The 17,938-nt window shown below is 45.6% G+C and overlaps 1 protein-coding gene across 1 annotated transcript in view; it reads left to right on the forward strand.

Moving 5' to 3' along the window:
• The first annotated feature begins 2,747 nt into the window (after window positions 1-2,747).
• The window catches only part of LOC142571663 (semaphorin-2A-like), a 48,103-nt gene continuing 32,912 nt past the window's right edge, over window positions 2,748-17,938 (forward strand). The window contains exons 1-4 of the mRNA XM_075680187.1: window positions 2,748-3,047; window positions 4,857-5,085; window positions 7,182-7,275; window positions 10,888-10,939. Of these exons, the coding sequence (XP_075536302.1) occupies window positions 2,838-3,047; window positions 4,857-5,085; window positions 7,182-7,275; window positions 10,888-10,939 (585 nt within the window). The 5' untranslated portion in view covers window positions 2,748-2,837. The remainder of the gene's footprint in view (window positions 3,048-4,856; window positions 5,086-7,181; window positions 7,276-10,887; window positions 10,940-17,938) is intronic.

Raw genomic sequence — 17,938 nt, forward strand, 5'->3', positions numbered from 1 at the left:
CGACTGAGGAATATGGAAGAAACTAAATAAGCTGGGGGAGTGTTGAGGTATTTGCACAGAAAAAAAAAACATTCATTCACAGTGGAGGAAAAGAACCAGGAAGCTTACCAGCAAGTGTGCAGCCTCAAGGGTGAGCAACACAGCAACAAAGAACGTCAAGCGGAAAGTCAGGGAGGCTGAAATGATCTCATGGGTGGCGGCAATCGATAAGAAACCTGCCATGAGTAACTGCTTAAGAGGAAAATGCAAGATCAGGAAAGAACCAATTTATGATAGCTTGAAGGGAAGCTCATTACTTTTCGAAGTGAGATCAGGACGCCTTAGAACACACCTACAGAGCGAGATATAAGAAGGAAGAAGAGCATGTGTTTGCTGGAGTAAAGCTAGGGAAACTATGGAGCTTGTCTTATTAGAATGTGAAGATATCTGCCCAGCGGTCGATTAAGGCAACACTGGCCTCCTTGAAGCCCTTGGGTTCATGGAGAGCAGGGGGAAGGTAAACATGTCCGCTGTAGCGATTAGTAAGAGGCGATTGGAAGATTGGTGGAAAAGTAGGGAAACGACAAAAAACGAAGACGTACAAAAACAAAGTTCAGAATAGAGGGTCAGAAAATTTGGTCATGGGAATTCATCGCGGGTTTTTTTCTTTTACTTTCTTTTTCTTTTTTAATCCAAGTAGAACAATATGCACTGTAATAGCAAGAGCTTGGTGGCACAACCCACCGCCCCGTTCCAAAGGCGACGCTCATAACATCCATCCATCCCGGCCGGCGCCGCCGCGGCAACGTTTTATTCATTGCGTTTTGCATGTGCTGTGCTTGCTTTCCTATACGACAAAAAGGCTGGTGCCCGGTTGTGGAGGTCGCGTGCGGGGCTGCGATAGTGTAAACATTACTATCGTCCATATCCTGAAGAGAGCGCTTGGAGCTGGCGTCTCAACAGGGTTGCTGGCCACGTGTGCAGAAGGAGCACGTAAACGAGCCCCGGCAAAATGGCTCGAAAGCGTGCACTCAGCATCGAGGAACGCCTCAAGAAAGTCTCGCTTTGTGTTCTGTGGACTACGCAGACAAGCAGCAGTGATGCACGCAAGGCAACGTTTGACTTCAACTCACCACTCTCGGGAAATTACACACTTGCCGCGAACATAACCGCTAATTATTGTCAATCAAAGTAAACAGCAGACAAAGCGTCGCTTACATCGATCACCACGGTGCGTGGGATCCGCAAATAGTTTTCGTTTTGTGTATGATGAAGGAAAACTCGACAGCGGGTTAGTTATTTAGCATGTTTTATCATGATTTGTAGCGAAAGCTGATCCTGTAGGCATGTGAACCTAGCTTTTAAAGAACAACACATGTTTACAGGGCAAATAACATTTACAAAGGACATTCCCCAGCATAGACTCAGCGGAGCGTCAATGCAGTGGCGCGGGTCGCCTAGTGGGTGGTTGATCATGTGTCTGTCAAAGGTGTTGAAGCGTTATTCATCGTCTGTTTCATACTTCTCTGCTGGTTTTCTTATTCGAGATGGGCTACTTAATGTGCAGTAATATAAAAGCTGATCTAATTGGATGAAACCCCGCCTCGAGAGGGAAGTCCATTAAGGCTTTCTAATAAGAGTAAACTTGAATCCACATGCTGGAGTCAGCACACGCCCCTGTTCACGCACGATTTTCCCTTAAACAGCAGCAAAACGTTGCATTAGCCTGCAAATATTTGCATTGTCCAAGTGGTATGCGATAAGTCTGTGAACTTATGTTTCGATTTGTACAATAGGTGTATATAATTACTTGAGTTGGAAATAAGGTGCAATCGCACGCATAGCATTTAACTAAATAAATTCAAGAAGGCTTTGTTTCATCTAAATTCCAGGAAGCTAGCTGCATTTGCCCTAATTTATTTTTCTGCGACCTGAAATGACTTTTTTGTGAAATCGGACTGCAGTTTCTTTTATTAATAAATTTGTTCTGGCTCGTATCACTTGGGTGCTAAGTACATGACGGTTCTTAGCGATAGAATGTGTCTACGCCCGCTCGCACCTGATTCATTTTACGCTGCGGCTTTTTCGCACATGAACACTTCAGAACATACACGCTAATAAATCTGATGTTTGGTAGACAACGTTCACTGTGTCGCTGTTTTTCATGTAGAATTAATTATTTATGTGTCCGCGGAAACGCTCTATTGACAGGTAAGTTTCGCGCAATTGCTAACATAAGAATCCAAATGTTTATATGAAGCCAGAAGGACAACATTTAGACAAGTTTCCTGTGCCGCCCATAGTATTATCCTGCGCGCTCGCTTTTTCGGCCAGCACCGAGAACTTAGTTCAGCTCGTAGAGATTTAAACCAAGCATACCAGACAAAAATTTGGCGCTAGCGTTTGTGCAGCAGCAGCATAACTCTGTTAGCAGTTCTGTGCAATGCCGAGGACGCACGACAAAAGAGCCGTTGTAAACATTCATTAATTGATTGACGAGTGCACAGCTATGGCCTATCCTTAACAATGGGCTTGCGCCATATTCTGACGACGCGTTCGTTTTACTATGTTTTTCATGCAATTCTTTATTTTCATCAAATCATTGTCTTCGTTCTATTTCTCTTTATTCTAAGCTACAAGTCTTTTTACATTTTTATTGCTTATTTTATTTCGAAGCACCCATTCCTTGGCCAATCATCCAGAGTGATTATGTGCCACTAGCTCCAAGGCTCTACTCGTGCATCTACCTGATCGTCATCAGTAGGCGGCGGTTGCAGTTGCAAAAGAAGAAGAAGAAAGCCGTGCCTCGTGCCGCGAGCAGGAACACGAGGACGATCCAGTGGAATCAGTGCTGAGCCATGATGCCTGTAGCGCAGTACCAGCGGCTGTCTCATCACAGCGGAATTTCTCTGCCTTCGCAGGCGGATCAAGCTCATAACGCGCATTATCAGCAGCAGGCGTACGGACAGCAGCTGCCGCAGGGTGGTGAGCAACAGCCCAACTGGACTCCCGCGAACCCGGTCGTGGAACCCGCGTCAACGAGAACAATCCAGGCGCACCTGCAGAAGGTGAGCAGCCTGGCATGTAACCTTGACATCGATTTACGCTGGAAAGTACCTCAAATACGCACTACTAATGGTAAAACGCCCACTGCCAAGCGTTACTGACTAGTCCTAAATGACGCTTCACTTCAGAGGCGGTTCGCCGGACTGTGCAAACGACGACATTTCGGACGCACGTACGCGTCCGAAAGCTGGCGTTTATAATGTCTTCGGCCCCTTCGGCTGCCCACTACGGCGAAAGCTTATGACATTTACGATTACTCTGTATTACTCTGAGGGACACAACGTACATCTTTGTAGAAACAGGGCCGAATTACCTTGCTTCATAAGTCTGAGACCAGCCTTGTATTCACCTAACTATCGTTGACGAGAATTAGGAACACTAAAAATTAACATTAAATCAGTATGCACTCGTAAAATATGTATTTCAAAACGATATTTTCTTCAATTCTGCCCGTATGAACCGACTTTTAGTAGAAAAAAACGAAAGTCAAAGTTCCTTTCTTTTGAATTTCCTGCCGAAGGTCCAGTACCGATACGTCAAAGTGACGTCACAAATTTCGAAGTATTAATATTTGGGCCGCCTTGGATGAGCAAGATTTCTGAAGCTTGCTAAAGTCGCTATTTGGCTGTCCTAAAATACAATGTGGCCCATGTCTATCGACAAGAAAGAAAGAAAAAGTCAAGCCTACTCCGCCCTGCGAATGTGGCTGACCAGCGGAGCTGTAAATGTCGTGGTAAGAAAACTTGTGGTAACGACTTTATTGCATCACTCACTGTCACCTGGTAACGACGGTCACAATGGCTTTTTGGTCGCTATGATATCCATTCTTCGGCACACTCCCAACTGTAGGCACATTCTCTGCGAACACACACGGTTGCTTCTGTAGATTATTGACAGCAGCTCATGAGCCCGTCGGTTTCACTGCTTCTCTCGTTTATTCTTAGCGAGGGTCCTCAATCCGGCAGCCTTGATGTCATTAGATAGCATACGACGTTTTTTAACCACGTGCTCTCTCTCCCAAGTTCACGTGTTACGTGAATCGATCGGGCAAAAGAAGGATCTTCCACATCCGCCAGCCATAGCGTCGTGTGGCGCTGGCTAACATTCTCAGGACTAGATCTACTCAAACACCCAAGTTAGCGGACGGATTAATAGCCGTCGCCGTAGCACAAGTGGTAGTGCAGCGCACGCGTAATGCGGAGGTTGTGGGTTCGGCTCCCACCGGCGACAAGTTATCTTTTCGTCCACTTTCATTTCCTTTTACTAATATCTAATTTCAACCACAGCTAATTTTCGTTGCACTCCTTGGCCTCATTAGCTGTTGGTTATATGTGGTCGTGATTATATACATACATATATATATATATATATATATATATATATATATATATATATATATATATATATATATATATATATATATATATATATATATATATATGCATGCAGGGCCTTCCTTTTGCCCTGCATTGTTGCCAATAAGGCAGGTGTATATTGAGAAAAAGTCAATCACTGTCGCAACTGTCCCTTTCGGTTTGATGTATCTGAGAACAACCGGGCACCCGGTCTGCTATCTTCACTGTCAACGCCGAAGTGCCATTTTCTTGGAAAACCTGATGACGATCGGTTCTTTGCGTTTGAAAATGTTGGAGAAAGGTCGCTTGACCGACAGGTCGGGTGTGAATGCTTATGTAGTGCATACCTCTCGCTGTAGCTCATGTAACTGCTGTTTTTCCCGGCATAGCCAGTGTCACTATTCTTGGTGTTGAAATGAAGATTACACGTGACTTGTTAGGATTCCCTCCGTGCAGGAAGGCGACGCCTGTCGTCCGTTGTACGTAGGCTTGGCGCTGATGGCCTTGCTGGTGTCCGCCTTGATTGGCTCCGTGCTCACCGTAGTGGTCTTCATGGCGTCGAGCAGCGGGAACATTTTCGATGCTGCAACGGTTGAAGGCGGATCCACGAAAATGCCCGAAGTGCTTGACCGGCTGACCCCAGCGAACAGCCTTCTGACCACGTCGCCCATTCCTCAGGCCATGGGTACACATAGAAACCTCAAAAGCATATAGCATACTGCCCCCTGCATTTCACCAGGCTATGTTATTATCATCGTTCTTTTTACGTAAGACACCTGTCTTTTTTGTTTTTGTTTTTCTGTGCTTGGCTCTGACACGGTCCGCTCCTACTGCGTGTCTCGAAGCCCCATGTAGGGACCATGTAGCACCTTTCATGAATGGCGCAAAATGTGCTTTATATTATAAGCACCTCTTAACAAATCGTTTCCACACTCACAGTTCTTTCTTAAAGTCACCTTGTCGAGCCACGAACGCCGTTATCGGTGATATAATGCTGCCGCCACCATACCTTTTCTGCCTTCGCTTCCTCGTAGTTGTTCGAACTGCTATCGAAACTGCGCATTTTCTCGCGAGACACGATGGCCACTAAGCTCTTTATGACGCAGAGCTTTTGTATCGCCATAATTTAGAGATTTTGTAGCGGGACGCTCCACCATGGCCTGCCGTTCTCCCGGACCATAGTTTCGGCGCGCTTTCAAACCTCAACGTTCTTTTAGGAAACGTTGAAGTTCAAACGTATTTCATAAAAAAAGAGAAAAAGAAAACAGTTCTTTTTTTTAAACGGGCATATGTCTCGGTTGTGCGAAAAATAAAAGTGCAACTAAGCATTTTCCCGGAAATCAGCGGCTAAGTATTTTGACAATGAAAAAAAAATGCAGATCTAAGGTACATGTTGGAATCCATGCGAAGCGAAGCTCACGTGAAGAGGTTCATTAAATGTTAAAAGTTTGACTGCGACGTGTAAACTTGTCTTTGTTTCATCCTATGCGACGTTTAATCTCACGCATTGTTTGTGTCTGAGCATCGCGCAGGTCACAAGTTTAATGTCATGCAATATTCATGTTCATGCTAGCTGCACCATTCACAATATATACATCTCGAAATGCAAACAGTAGACCACGCAAATCGCACTTTGAGGCGTCGGCTCAGTGATGCCACGAGGACGAAGGTGATAGATGCTCCACCAGAGGTCATGGTGGTGTGCTGTTGAGTTCCGAGGGCGCTGGTTGGATTCCGGCCGCGGCGGCCGGAACTTCGATCGGAGCGGAATGCAGAAGCGCTCGTTTACATAAATTTTGGTGTACGTTAAAGAAGCCCAGCTGGTCAAAATTAATCTGGAGTTCCTCCATACGGCGTGTCTCGTGATCAGATCGTGGTTCAGGCTCGTAAAACCCCGGAGTTCATTCATTCGTGTCAGGTGCTTCCGAGAAAATGATGGCAAGGACAGCCGTATTTACACAGAAGTGCGGCATGATAAACAGCGGCAAGGTTGACTATTGTTCGTCCGTCTCATTAATGCGTTTGTCGCCCAATGCATGGGAACAGTCACGCGAGCGTGTGCTGTATTTTGCAAGAGAGCAGAAGTCATGGTTAGCAATGTCCAAAAGGGTTCGCAAAAAAATAACAAAAAAAAACTTTGCCAGAGTGAGTTAGCTAGCTCAGCTTAGAAACCTCGCACAACAACTCAAGGTGCTGGCGTAATGCTCCGCAATTCAAGTTACCCGCTACGAACGGGGTGTGCCTCACGCAAGAATCCTACACAAGCTTCGCTGGCAATCTTTGAAGTCGTTGCGCTACAGCCTGCTTCTGAGTCACAGGTCCGCGCAGTAAGGGCTCTAAGCTCTCGAAGATAGCTCCATCAGAGCGGTTAGAAGACGTCTCACCAAAGAGCACCGGTGAGCTATATCTCGTGCAGAAAAAATTTGAATAAATTGGCGAACTCTCTCCCATTGGAGTGTACGTAACTTTTTTTTAATTGTCATCAGCTGGTGGCTACAATTTGGGATTAATAAATTGGGCTTCGTACATGTTATGAAAGCTGGTATGTTATTTTACCGCTGAGGTGCTTATCCTGCCATTTTCTTACTTACGCAAGCTCTTTGCTCGCTATAGGTGAAAAATCGGACATCGTAGCGGTCCAGTTTATTGCTTTAAGCTTAACTTATTATTGGCATTTCGTGGACCTTTAAATGGACGAGTGTGCGTAGCGTGTCAATGTTACGCGCTCTTAGTGCTTGCTTGCCCCTGAGCAATGTTTCTGGGTGAATTTGCGTGCTGCAGTGACGCTGCCGGTGAAGGTGTTCACTCGTGGCAAGCTCTACTACCGCTCTGGCCACCTGGACGACGACCGAGGGCACCTCTTCGTTGGAGCCATGTACGTGGATAAGGTTGCGCTGCTTTGTCGGACATGTCTTGTGATACGCGCCCTGAAATAGATACTGCGGAGATTAGGCCATTTTGTGACAGCGGAATTGTGCTAGCTTAGACACTTACCCGAAAACCTAGATGCTAGGAGCGGGGAGTGGCACAGGTGACGCCTTTGGACACTGTTAAGCAAAGTGCGTAGAATTTTGATCAAAGTGTCGAACGACTTCATATCCACTTGCCTGCTGGCTTGCAAACAGTTGGAGAGCTATAATAATATAGTGGCTTTGTTTTTCAAAGAGTCGTGCAACACAAAGAAAGAGAGAGAGAAACAATAATTAACCTCTTGTAGCCTGAATTTTTTTTCCACAAGTGAAACATCTGAATTGCACTATGGAATACGTGTAAGCGGGGCAAGAAAGTCCAAAATTACTCTCATCTCATTTGCTTCCCCAGGAGAGATTTGCACACTAACTAAAAGAAAACTGAAACGGACATAAAGCAAAAAACAGTGCCCATATATTCGCATATTTCTGCTGCGAACAAACTCAGGCCTGACAGGGGAACCGTCTCGCATCTTACGCCAGGCCGTAAAGCAGTGCAGAGATGGTGACTTTAGTTTATGCATATGAATGAATGCATCTGTACAAGTTCCGTGATGTTCATCCTCCATGGAAGTGCCCTGCACGAAGCGTTGTTTTTGGAGTCAGAGGTGGTGACACATTGATGCATTTTTGGTGAATGACCTCACGTGATGTCAAAATCACAATTTCTCTTGCTTAAGTGCCCCCTTTGGATTTATGAGCTCAGATTCGGTAGGTTATGAAGTTGCGACAACAGGCCAGTGAGGTTAAAAGTAAATAAAGAGCAACCCCTCTGGGGTGGCCAGATTAAGTTGGTTGTTTCGCTCCTCAACAAGTGCATAGCAGCAAGCTGTCATATATGGCTTTCCGGTGGGCATGGGTTTGACTTGGAAGGATCCAGCAGTTTAACATAACGATGGAGCTCTGTAACCCATCAAGACAGATTTTTCGCAGTGCGGATAGGCCAGGACATGTCCGTAACAGATGCTGCGCGGTGGCTGACTCAGCCGCGTCGCAAGCGGCGCAAGCTGGGTCCAGCGATCTGTCAACGTATTGGACTTTGAGCGTAGGCGTCACTGCCGTGTCGGTGCGTAGACGACGGAGTGCATCGCCTTTCCGGAATTGAAGACCAGGACGAAGGGGGAGGGGGAGGTGGAGGGGAGGGGTCTCATGGCCTTCGGGCAGAAGCGCTTTACATAACAAGCTTTCTAGGCTGCCAGACAACGCAAGGGTTTTTCTGGAAAGTTGTGCTTGATAGCAAGAGATGTCGCCACCTAACGCTGCTTTAGTTGCCCACGTTTTTCGATAAACGTCTACAGCACTCCTCCGTTTAGCCGAGTCAGCATTTTGTTCGGCATAGCAGGCACACAAACCACCTGACTGGTGTGCGAATGCTTGAATTAAGTGGCACAGAGAACTCAGGGTTCTCTGATTTTTTTTTATAATGCGATTCAATCTATCGGTCATACCAGGTACTATGCGGTAGGTTTCCGTACCTATGACTAGTAAGATAATTTTTTTTTACTGTAACACTAACTTTGATGAGCCGGGTGTACCGATCCTTTGAATATGTGCTCTGTACTGTCGAGTGGATGACAATTTTCAATTTCATCGATAGCGTCCTTGTGTGTGACCAATACAGCAGTGTAAAATAAATGATACACATTGCTAGGCTGAAAAAAAAAACGCAATAAGAAACACCGAAGATGAATGCTAAAGGCACTGCTGGGTGGACTTCGGTTATTTATACGAGAAAATATATTAATGAACGAAAAATCGCTTCTACCTAATTGTTCAAGCAGAACACGAGCAAAAGAATAATGGCGTTTCTCCACATGCCTGGTTCATCTGCATAAAATACTAAAACTAAAATTTTCGTGAATGTTATCTGGAACACCGGATATGTGCGATGCGTATCCTTGCACATATACCTAAAAACCTAATCGCGCTTAGTGCACGTTTTATTGCGGTTACACATTTCCACTATTTTCAATATGGAAAACAGTGCTCGTTTATCCGTCCTAATGATGTGATTCTAATATACCTGCATAAAGTTGAGCTAGTTGGTAGAGATTCATTGTGAAAACAAGGTAACGTGTGCAGACGCGGACGCACGAGAATACAACCAGGCAACAGAAACGCCGACTATCATCTGAAGGGCGAACTGTTGCACGGTTGCGGCCTAACATATCAATAGCAGCGGAAGCGCATCTGTGAGCCAACCTCCGAGTAACCTGCATAAAAAGGAAATGAATTGCCTAAACAGTTGTCTTTTGCGTAGGTGCGCGTGTGTGCCTGATTGTAAGGTGGCGCTACCTTACGTGAGTATGCGCAGATAAGCTTTATGTCCGCTTTCTTTTCCGCCACAATGCACCCTTTGCAGTCGGCGTTTGTGTTGTCTGATTCTCTTCCCTCGTGTCCGTGTCTGCACGCCTTACATTTTCTCAGGACAATATTAATATATCGAGTTTTAACGATACCTTAGAATCAGCCATCTTCGCAACTTTGAAAGAGCACTTTCGGTTTTCATTGATTATAACTCGAGGATATCCAGTGTCGCCTTTATTTAAGGGATGAAAAAAGAGAAGTAGCAGTTTCGTCCGAAAGGCGAAGCATCGATTGCGATAGCAAATAATTAGACAGCTATACGAAGTAATGATCGGCTGCCTGAACTTGTAAACATTCGCTTGTTAACTAAATTAACGAGTGTGGGCTGGCACAGTCAAACATAGACACATCTCACTCGGTGTCCACGGACACTCATGGTCAAAATGCTGGCTTGAGGAAGAGTGGCCGGGGCAGCAGCGAGCGAGTTGACCTTCGTGCTGCCTCTCGCTCCAACGCGAGCTAATAAGTGAGAACGCAGCGAGCACGAAACTATCAGCCGTTGCGCGCTCAGACTCCGTACCCATCGCAGGTTGCTTTAAAGATAGGTTCTGAGCAGCCGCGCTCAGCCGCGCCATATGCAACCGCCGCCGGAGTGGAGCGCCTCCGCTGCTGCCTTGAGCGCGATAGAAGGCGCCCTTCCTCCTCGCTTTCCTTCCTTGCGCGCGCGAGATCGGGCCGCGGTCCTCGACTCGCCGTCGCCTGCTTTCACTCGTACTCACACAATACGGCGCGCGGGCACGATGTTATCGTACTTGGACTTTATACTGAACATAAAGGCGACGCCGATGGCGACGGCGGAAATGCGCCTAGAGTGGCAATATAATTTCTTTCGCAATAATAACACATGTGACTATGATTTCATCCTTCTTCTTTGGTTTGCCACGTCCAGTAAGTGTGACCCACAAGACACTCTAGTTCGGCATATGGTGAATTTGTTTTCGTTTTTTCATTGCAGCCTTTGCTCTATACTTCGATGTTTTTCAGCAGGCATGTACCGCATGCCGCCTTTTCTCATATCTCGTGGGAATGTGGTATCATGTCTGGAAAGTAAAACTTAACCACATCAACAGTATAACTATAGAAAGGAACGATTTTTAAGCTCATAATTTGTCTAAAAGTTAAACCTATAGAGCGCCGCCTTTAATTTGCAGGGACCACTTGTTCAAGCTCCGTCTCGCTGACATAAGCGGTAAACCGCTGGAGGTAAGTCTGAGTGGTTGCAGTAAAATAAATTCTCTGTTAGCGAATTTCATTAGGCGAACGAGAACGTTTTGATTGCTCAATGATGTGCGACTGTCCTGCCGCTATTGGCGCCACTCCGAGCTAAGGGGCAACTTCCACCAAGGCCGCCGGAGTTTGTTGCGCCCATGAAATATAGTACTTCCGTGGCTGACGTCAGAGCCATATAGTGGTGCCGGCGTAAGTCGCGAATTAGTGAGCCAATGGGCGAGCATGAAGGCTCTTCAGCGGCGATATTTTTTGGCACCCGCGCTGGAGCTAAAGCAACAAAAGTGTGAGGTATCCTCAACGCTGAAACCAAGAGTACGAAGAATACAGACACAGAGACAAAAATGAACACCACAGCGTTTGAGCGAATGAGCAGCAGAAAGCCCAGTAATCCACATTTATATGCCTAACACACACGTTACACGAAGATGTCCTTCTAACAAATGAGGTGCGACTAGTGTCATCGTCATCAGCCTATTTTATGTCCACTGCAGGACGAAGGCCTCACCCTGCTGTCTCCAATTACCCCTGTTCTGCGCCAATCGATTCCAACTAGCGCCTTCGAATTTCTTAATTTCCTCACCCCACTTAATCTCCTGCCGTCCTCGACTGCGCTTCCCTTCCTTGGCACCCATTCTGTAACCCTAATGGTCCAGGGGTTATCTAATCTACTCGTTACGTGACCTGCCTAGCTCAATTTTTTCTCTGAATGCCAAATAGAATATCGTCTATTCCCGTTTGCTCTCCGATCCACACCCCTCTCTTCCTGTCTCTTATCGTTACGCTTAACATTCTTCGTTTCATCGCTCTTTGCGTGGACTTTAACTTGTTTTCGAGCTTTTTCCTCAGTCCCCAAGTTTGTGCCCCGTACGCTAGCACCGGTAGAATGCACTGATTGTGCACCTTTCTTTCTAATGGTAATGGTAAACTTCCAGTCAGTATCTGACAATGTCTGCCGTATGTACCTCAACCCATTTTTATTGCTCTGCAAATTTTCTTCTCGTGATCAAGGTCCCCTGTGTGATTGACCTACGTGAACGTACTCCTTTACAGACTCTAGATGCTAACTGGTGATCCTGAACTCTTGTTCCCGTGCCCGGCTATTGATCAGTATTTGTCTTCTGCGTATTAGTCTTCAACCTCACTCTTATACTCTCTCAGTTAAAGTCCTCAAACTTTTGTTGTAACTCGTCCTCAGTGTTGCTGAATAGGACAATGTCATCAGCAAAACGAACGTTGCTGAGATAATTCGCTGTTGATCCTCAACCGTAAGCCTTCCCAGTTTAATAGCTTGAATACTTCTTGAAAGCAAGGAGTGAATAGCATAGGAGAAATTGTGTCTCCTTTCTGACCCCTTTCTTCGTAGGTATATTCCTACTTTTCTTATGGAGAATTAAGGTAGCATGGAATCTCTATAGATATTTTGCAAGATACTTACGTAAGCGTCCTGTACACCTTGATTACGTAATGCCTCTATAACTGCTGGTATCTGTACTGAATCAAGTGCCTTTTCGTAATCTATGGAAACCATATAGAGAGGCTGATTGTTGTGTGCACATTTCTCGATTACCTGATTAGTGACATGGATGTGATAAATTGTAGGGTATCCCTTCCTGAAGCCAGCCTGTTCCCTTGGTTGACTGAACTCCAGTATTGCCCTTATTCTATTGGAGATTATCTTGGTGAATATTTTATATAGTACTAGAAGTACGCTAACGGACCTATAATGTTTCAATTCTTTAACGTCTCCCTTTTTGTGGATTAGTATAATGTTGGCATTCTTCCAGTTCTCTGGGACCCTTGAAGTCGCTAGACAGTTCGTTTAAAGGGCCGCAAGTTTTTCAACCATTATGTCTCCATCTTTGATTAAATCGACTGTTATTCCATCTTCTGCCGCTTTTCCCCCTTTCATGCATTGCAAGGTACTTCTAACTTCATCGCTAGTTATAGAAGGAGCCTCTGTAACCTGTTTACTACTACTTTGAATGGAGGTATCGTGGATGTTCGGGGTTCTGTACTGGTCAGTGTAGAATTCTTCCGCTGCTTTTACTATATTTTCGAGATTGCTGATATTACCCTGCTTATATTTAAGTGCATACATCTTGGTTTGTCCTATGCCAAGTTTCCTTCTCACTGATTTCATGCTGCGTCCATATTTTGCTACTTTCTCAGTCTTTCTTGCGTTATAATTTCGAATATCCCTTATTTTCTCCTTGTTAATCAGCTTTGATAGTCCCGCGAGTTCTATCTGATCTCTTGAGTTGGATACTTTCATTCTTCGCCGTTTCTTTATTAGGTCCTTTGTTACTTGGGAGAGTTTAGCTACTGGTTGCCTTGATGCCTTACCTCCCACTTCAATTGCTGCTTCTGAAGCCAGCCTAGTGAAGGTTTTCTTGATTACCTCTATGTCATATTCATCTCTCTGTTCTAAGGCTGCATATTTGTTTGCAAGTACCAGCCTGAATTGGTCTGCTTTTACTCTTACTGCGTCTAGGTTGGCCTGTTTATTGTTTACCAATTTTACTTTATATCTCTCCAAATTGAGTTGAATCCTGGACCTCACTATCCTGTGATCGACTGCACTTTGCCCTACCTAACACTTCTACATCCTGCAATATGCTAGGATCGGCAGAAAGTATGAGATCGACTACATTTCTTATTTCACCATTAGGGCTTTTCCAGGTTCCCATTCTATTGCTACCCTTCCTGAATGAGGTGTTCATTATTCGCAGCTTATTCCTTTCTGCTAATTCTACCAGCATATGTCTTCTTGCGTTCCCAGAATCGACGCCGTAGCTGCCAATTGCTTGTTCACCAGCCTGCCTTTTCCCTACTTTTGCATTGAAGTCGCCCATTACTACAGTATTGGCGGCGAGGAGTTACGGAGTGGCCATCTATCGGAAGCGCCTCGCGGGCGTAGTATGAGGGATCATGCGGCGCGTTCCTCATAGGCTTTGCTGTCAGCGCTCACTGAAAACACCACGCGCGAGCTCTCCCGGACATTTCTATAAGTACTTTCGAAACGAGAGAAGTTTCTTACTGTCTAAGTAATAATCTTGGGCAAACTGAAAGCACACAATCGTTTACAGACGCTATCTCCTTACCGAATACGTACAGTGAACGCCACTGCGCGCGGTCGCCGCGATGGAGTCTCCCGAGCCGGCTTCTTGCGTGAAAGGTAGGTAAACGCTGAGAGAAAACTACGTGAAATATGTTCTTATAGTGTTTGTATAACTAAATGGAGCGTAATAGAACGAAGCCTCAATGCAGCGATCGCGCAGATTCGCAGCGACCGACTGCGCGTCTGCATGCTTGTCCGCGCACTGTTTATCGCTTTTTCCGCGCGCGCGTTTTCGCACCGTGCCATGAGCTTTAGGCCGCAGAATATGAGCATTTGACAGTATACAAGCAACCATTGTTGCGTGGGCGCTATCAGAGCTGTTCAAAAATAATTTCATTGTAGAGACTTCGACGCCTGTGATGCCCCGTCGCGACGATTCAATCTTTTTTTCTTCTAAATTCTTTGACCTTTCAATGTTATTTCTCGAGTTGCGTCGCACTGTATGTTTATCGGTGTTCTCAGCGTGCAATTTCCCGCTGCTCCTTTTTTGTAATTCAGTGCATTAATTCATAACACAAACATGACCATATGCCATGCTTTTTTAAATGTGCTTCTTACCGCTGCCTTTCCACTCCACTCAACTTGCGAGCATCTATAGCATCGACAAGCTCATAGACCAAACCGTCATGACATTAGTCGGGCAGCGGACTCGGGCGAGCGTCTCAGTGCGCATTTTCAGAACATCGCAGACCGGGCGACGTAGCAGAAATCTTCCTCGCGTCTGTGCTTCTTGCATACCCGAGTTGTAGCCGATGACTGTTTGCCGGTTTTATGTTTCGCGAGCCAAGCTTCACGCAGCTTCTTGTCCTGCGGCTACGTGTGAATAAGGCTGACACCGGCCTCCGTTACGTGCGTCCGGCCCTGCGGAACCGAGCAGTAGCCTACCATGTTGCGCGCCTTCAAAGACAGCCACTACCTATTGTAGTGCTTTGAAGCGTTGTAAAGGAGACACTCGAAGCGGGAAAATTTCGCCACTAAGTGAGGACCGCAGCGTACGAGGGAATTTAAACTCGTTTTCAGCTCGCTTCGGCCCGCCCGAAGCAGCCGACGCGGCCGCTATGTCCACGTGATCCCTCGTAGCACGTCACGCCGACGGTGGCGCCAGCTTTTCCAGTGGTGGAGCTCGAGGCCAATACTGAGTTAGCACTTTTCTCATCGCTAATTCAACCTCTTCATAAAACTGATCTATTTCATTATCATCATGACCGGAGGTTGGAGCGTAGGCTTGTACTACGTTTAACCTATACATCTTATTAAGTATTGTTACGACTACTGATACCCTCTCAATAATGCTGTAGAATTCGTAAATGTTGCCCGCTATGTCCCTATGGATTAAGAATACTACGCCCTACTGCTTCTTATCTGGCAGCCCTCTTCAGCGGAGGACGTGGCCATATTTCAGCACTGTATAAGCCTCATCAGTGCTTCTAACCTCGCCAAATCCAATGATATCCCAAACAGTGCCTTATGGTTCCTCAAAGAGTCCTGCTAAGCTAGCGTCACTTGAAAGAGTTCGGTGTTAAATGCTGCAGGTCAAAACATTTCGGTAGGCACGATGCCTCGCTGCTCTTGCCGAGGAAAGGGCCAATGAGTGCCTGGCTATTGTCATTGTCCCGGCTATGTCATGCCCGGCTATGGTCGTCGTCATCGCCGTCGTAGTAATAAAGAGTTTTAGCAGTGCCGTATTACGGTACGGTAAGTGCGGTAAGTGCGGTATACGGCACGGTGTTACCGCTGCGTACTACCGCGATGACCGAAGGCATTTTAGCTGCGTGTGCCGCTCGACGCGTGCGGTAATGTGATGATGATGATAGCGGCTAACATTGGGGCTTTAGGCTGCAATAACTATTTGCTGAGCATGAAATATTAGTTTTTGCGAATACTAGAAAGCTTCAGCTTGCCCATACACGCATTGTTGTTAACGGAACTGCACACATACACGAATACACGCATTGTTGTTTACCGCAAGCGTAGACGCCAGTCAACAAGGCCGGTAGCGCCATCTTGCACTCTTAAAAAAATTTACACCCGTTGGGGCTTATTTTTGTCCCACAACAATAATCATCTTCCCAGTCACGAACGGTTTGCGCGTTATCAGTGGGACACAGCATTCTCGACAGGAAAGTAGCGAGCGCTGAGTTTTCAATAAAGGAAACGCAAGCAACGCAGATGACGAATATCGTTGTAGGACAAATATGCACCCCAAAGGACGCAACAGTTTTGAGAGCGTGTGATACTTTATCCTACAACACGTGAAACCTTTCTTTTTGTTACGTAGTTGTTCTTGTTTAAGCAATACATAAAAAAAGTGTTTGTTTCGCCGCTGCCAACACTTTACACCAGCAGATAAGTAAAATAGTTAGTTACTCTAAGTAAACTCTGCGTCACTAGATGGCGCCACCAATCTGGACGGTTCTTTTTTATACCACTTCTTATTTTCTGTTTTTCTTTTCGATGATTTTTCTCTTCTTTTAATATTTTTTTTCATAAAGCCGGAGTATATTAAGCGCCTATTACGAAAGGTACGGCCACAAGCTCAGTTCAGCCCACGTTTACCTTTTGGTTAGATGGGCGGTCATACTTGCTGCCATTTCGTCGCGCCGCAGAAGGTGAATTAGAACTCTTGCCTTGGTCCTATCATGGTGGAAAACGCACGCAAGACGTGGCCATGCACGACGTGGACTGTGCGGCCGACGCCAGTTCCTCAATTGGCTTGGCTTGGTGCGGCTCGGCTCGCAAGACACGGTGCGAGCCGAGCCGTACTGACTCCTTACCGACTAGTATGCCGTATACGGAAAGTCTTCCCGTACGGTAAAGTGCGTTCATGCGCAGTCCTCGACCGGCACGGTATTACCTCTCTTACCGTACTGTAACTTCTCACTGCTGAAACTCACTAATCCTAATCATTAGGCGCTCCGTTTTCAGTCATGCTTGTGTGAAATTATGTATGTTTAACGTAGCACTCTGCACCAACTTTTTTATTTTGTTTTAATACGATGAAACGTAAGGTACGTAGCATTGTACGACGACCATCTGTTTATTACAGCAATTTATAGCCGACCAATCACCATTGTTTGGTGTTCTATTTGGTGATCGTATAGCCTTTGTTCCATTAAATGCCACTAATATTGACGACGTCGTCGTCGTCGTCATCATCATCATCGTCATCATCATCGTCATCATCATCATTTAATCAAATGAAGCGAAGATGAGTCAGTCACAACAAAGCAACCGGGCTGCATTCTTGTTTTCATATAGTGAACGGCAGCTAACAAAAATCTTTAAAGCCAAACGTATTTAGTCGGTGTATTTTGCTTTTAAATTTCATCCCATCACGCCAGAATTTACAGGGGGAAATGATGAGTTGAGAGCTGCCAGGCTGACTCATTCGCCTGCGCGACTGGCGTAAACAATAGCAGCTTATTTGGGTACTTAACATTCTTACACTAATTCACTTTTTTATTAATGACATTAAGCCACATATTTCAATCTACGATTTATAGCCGGTGAGTTCGCAAGGCGTATCTACTTGAAAGGAATTCCAAGGACTGCACCAGTTTCGAGACATTATTCATCAATGTTTCCGACGAAATTCATTGGCGTTATAGTTACTTTCGGGCTTCAATGCATAAAGCAGCGTTTTAATAAAAAAGGTAAATGGAACAACAGCGCATATTTATCGGAAGTCTGACGGTGGAAGTCTGACGAAACCGGTGCCATCCTCAGAATTCATTCCAAATAGGTATGCTTTGCAAACTCGCTAGCTACAATTCGTGGATTAAAATATGTGGCGTAGAGTAATGCGTTATAGAAATAATTACACTAATTACCATAATGATTGAATTAAGCATTTC

This window comes from Dermacentor variabilis, chromosome 2 (genome assembly GCF_050947875.1).
Source record: "Dermacentor variabilis isolate Ectoservices chromosome 2, ASM5094787v1, whole genome shotgun sequence".
NCBI classification, from domain to species: Eukaryota; Metazoa; Arthropoda; class Arachnida; order Ixodida; family Ixodidae; genus Dermacentor; species Dermacentor variabilis.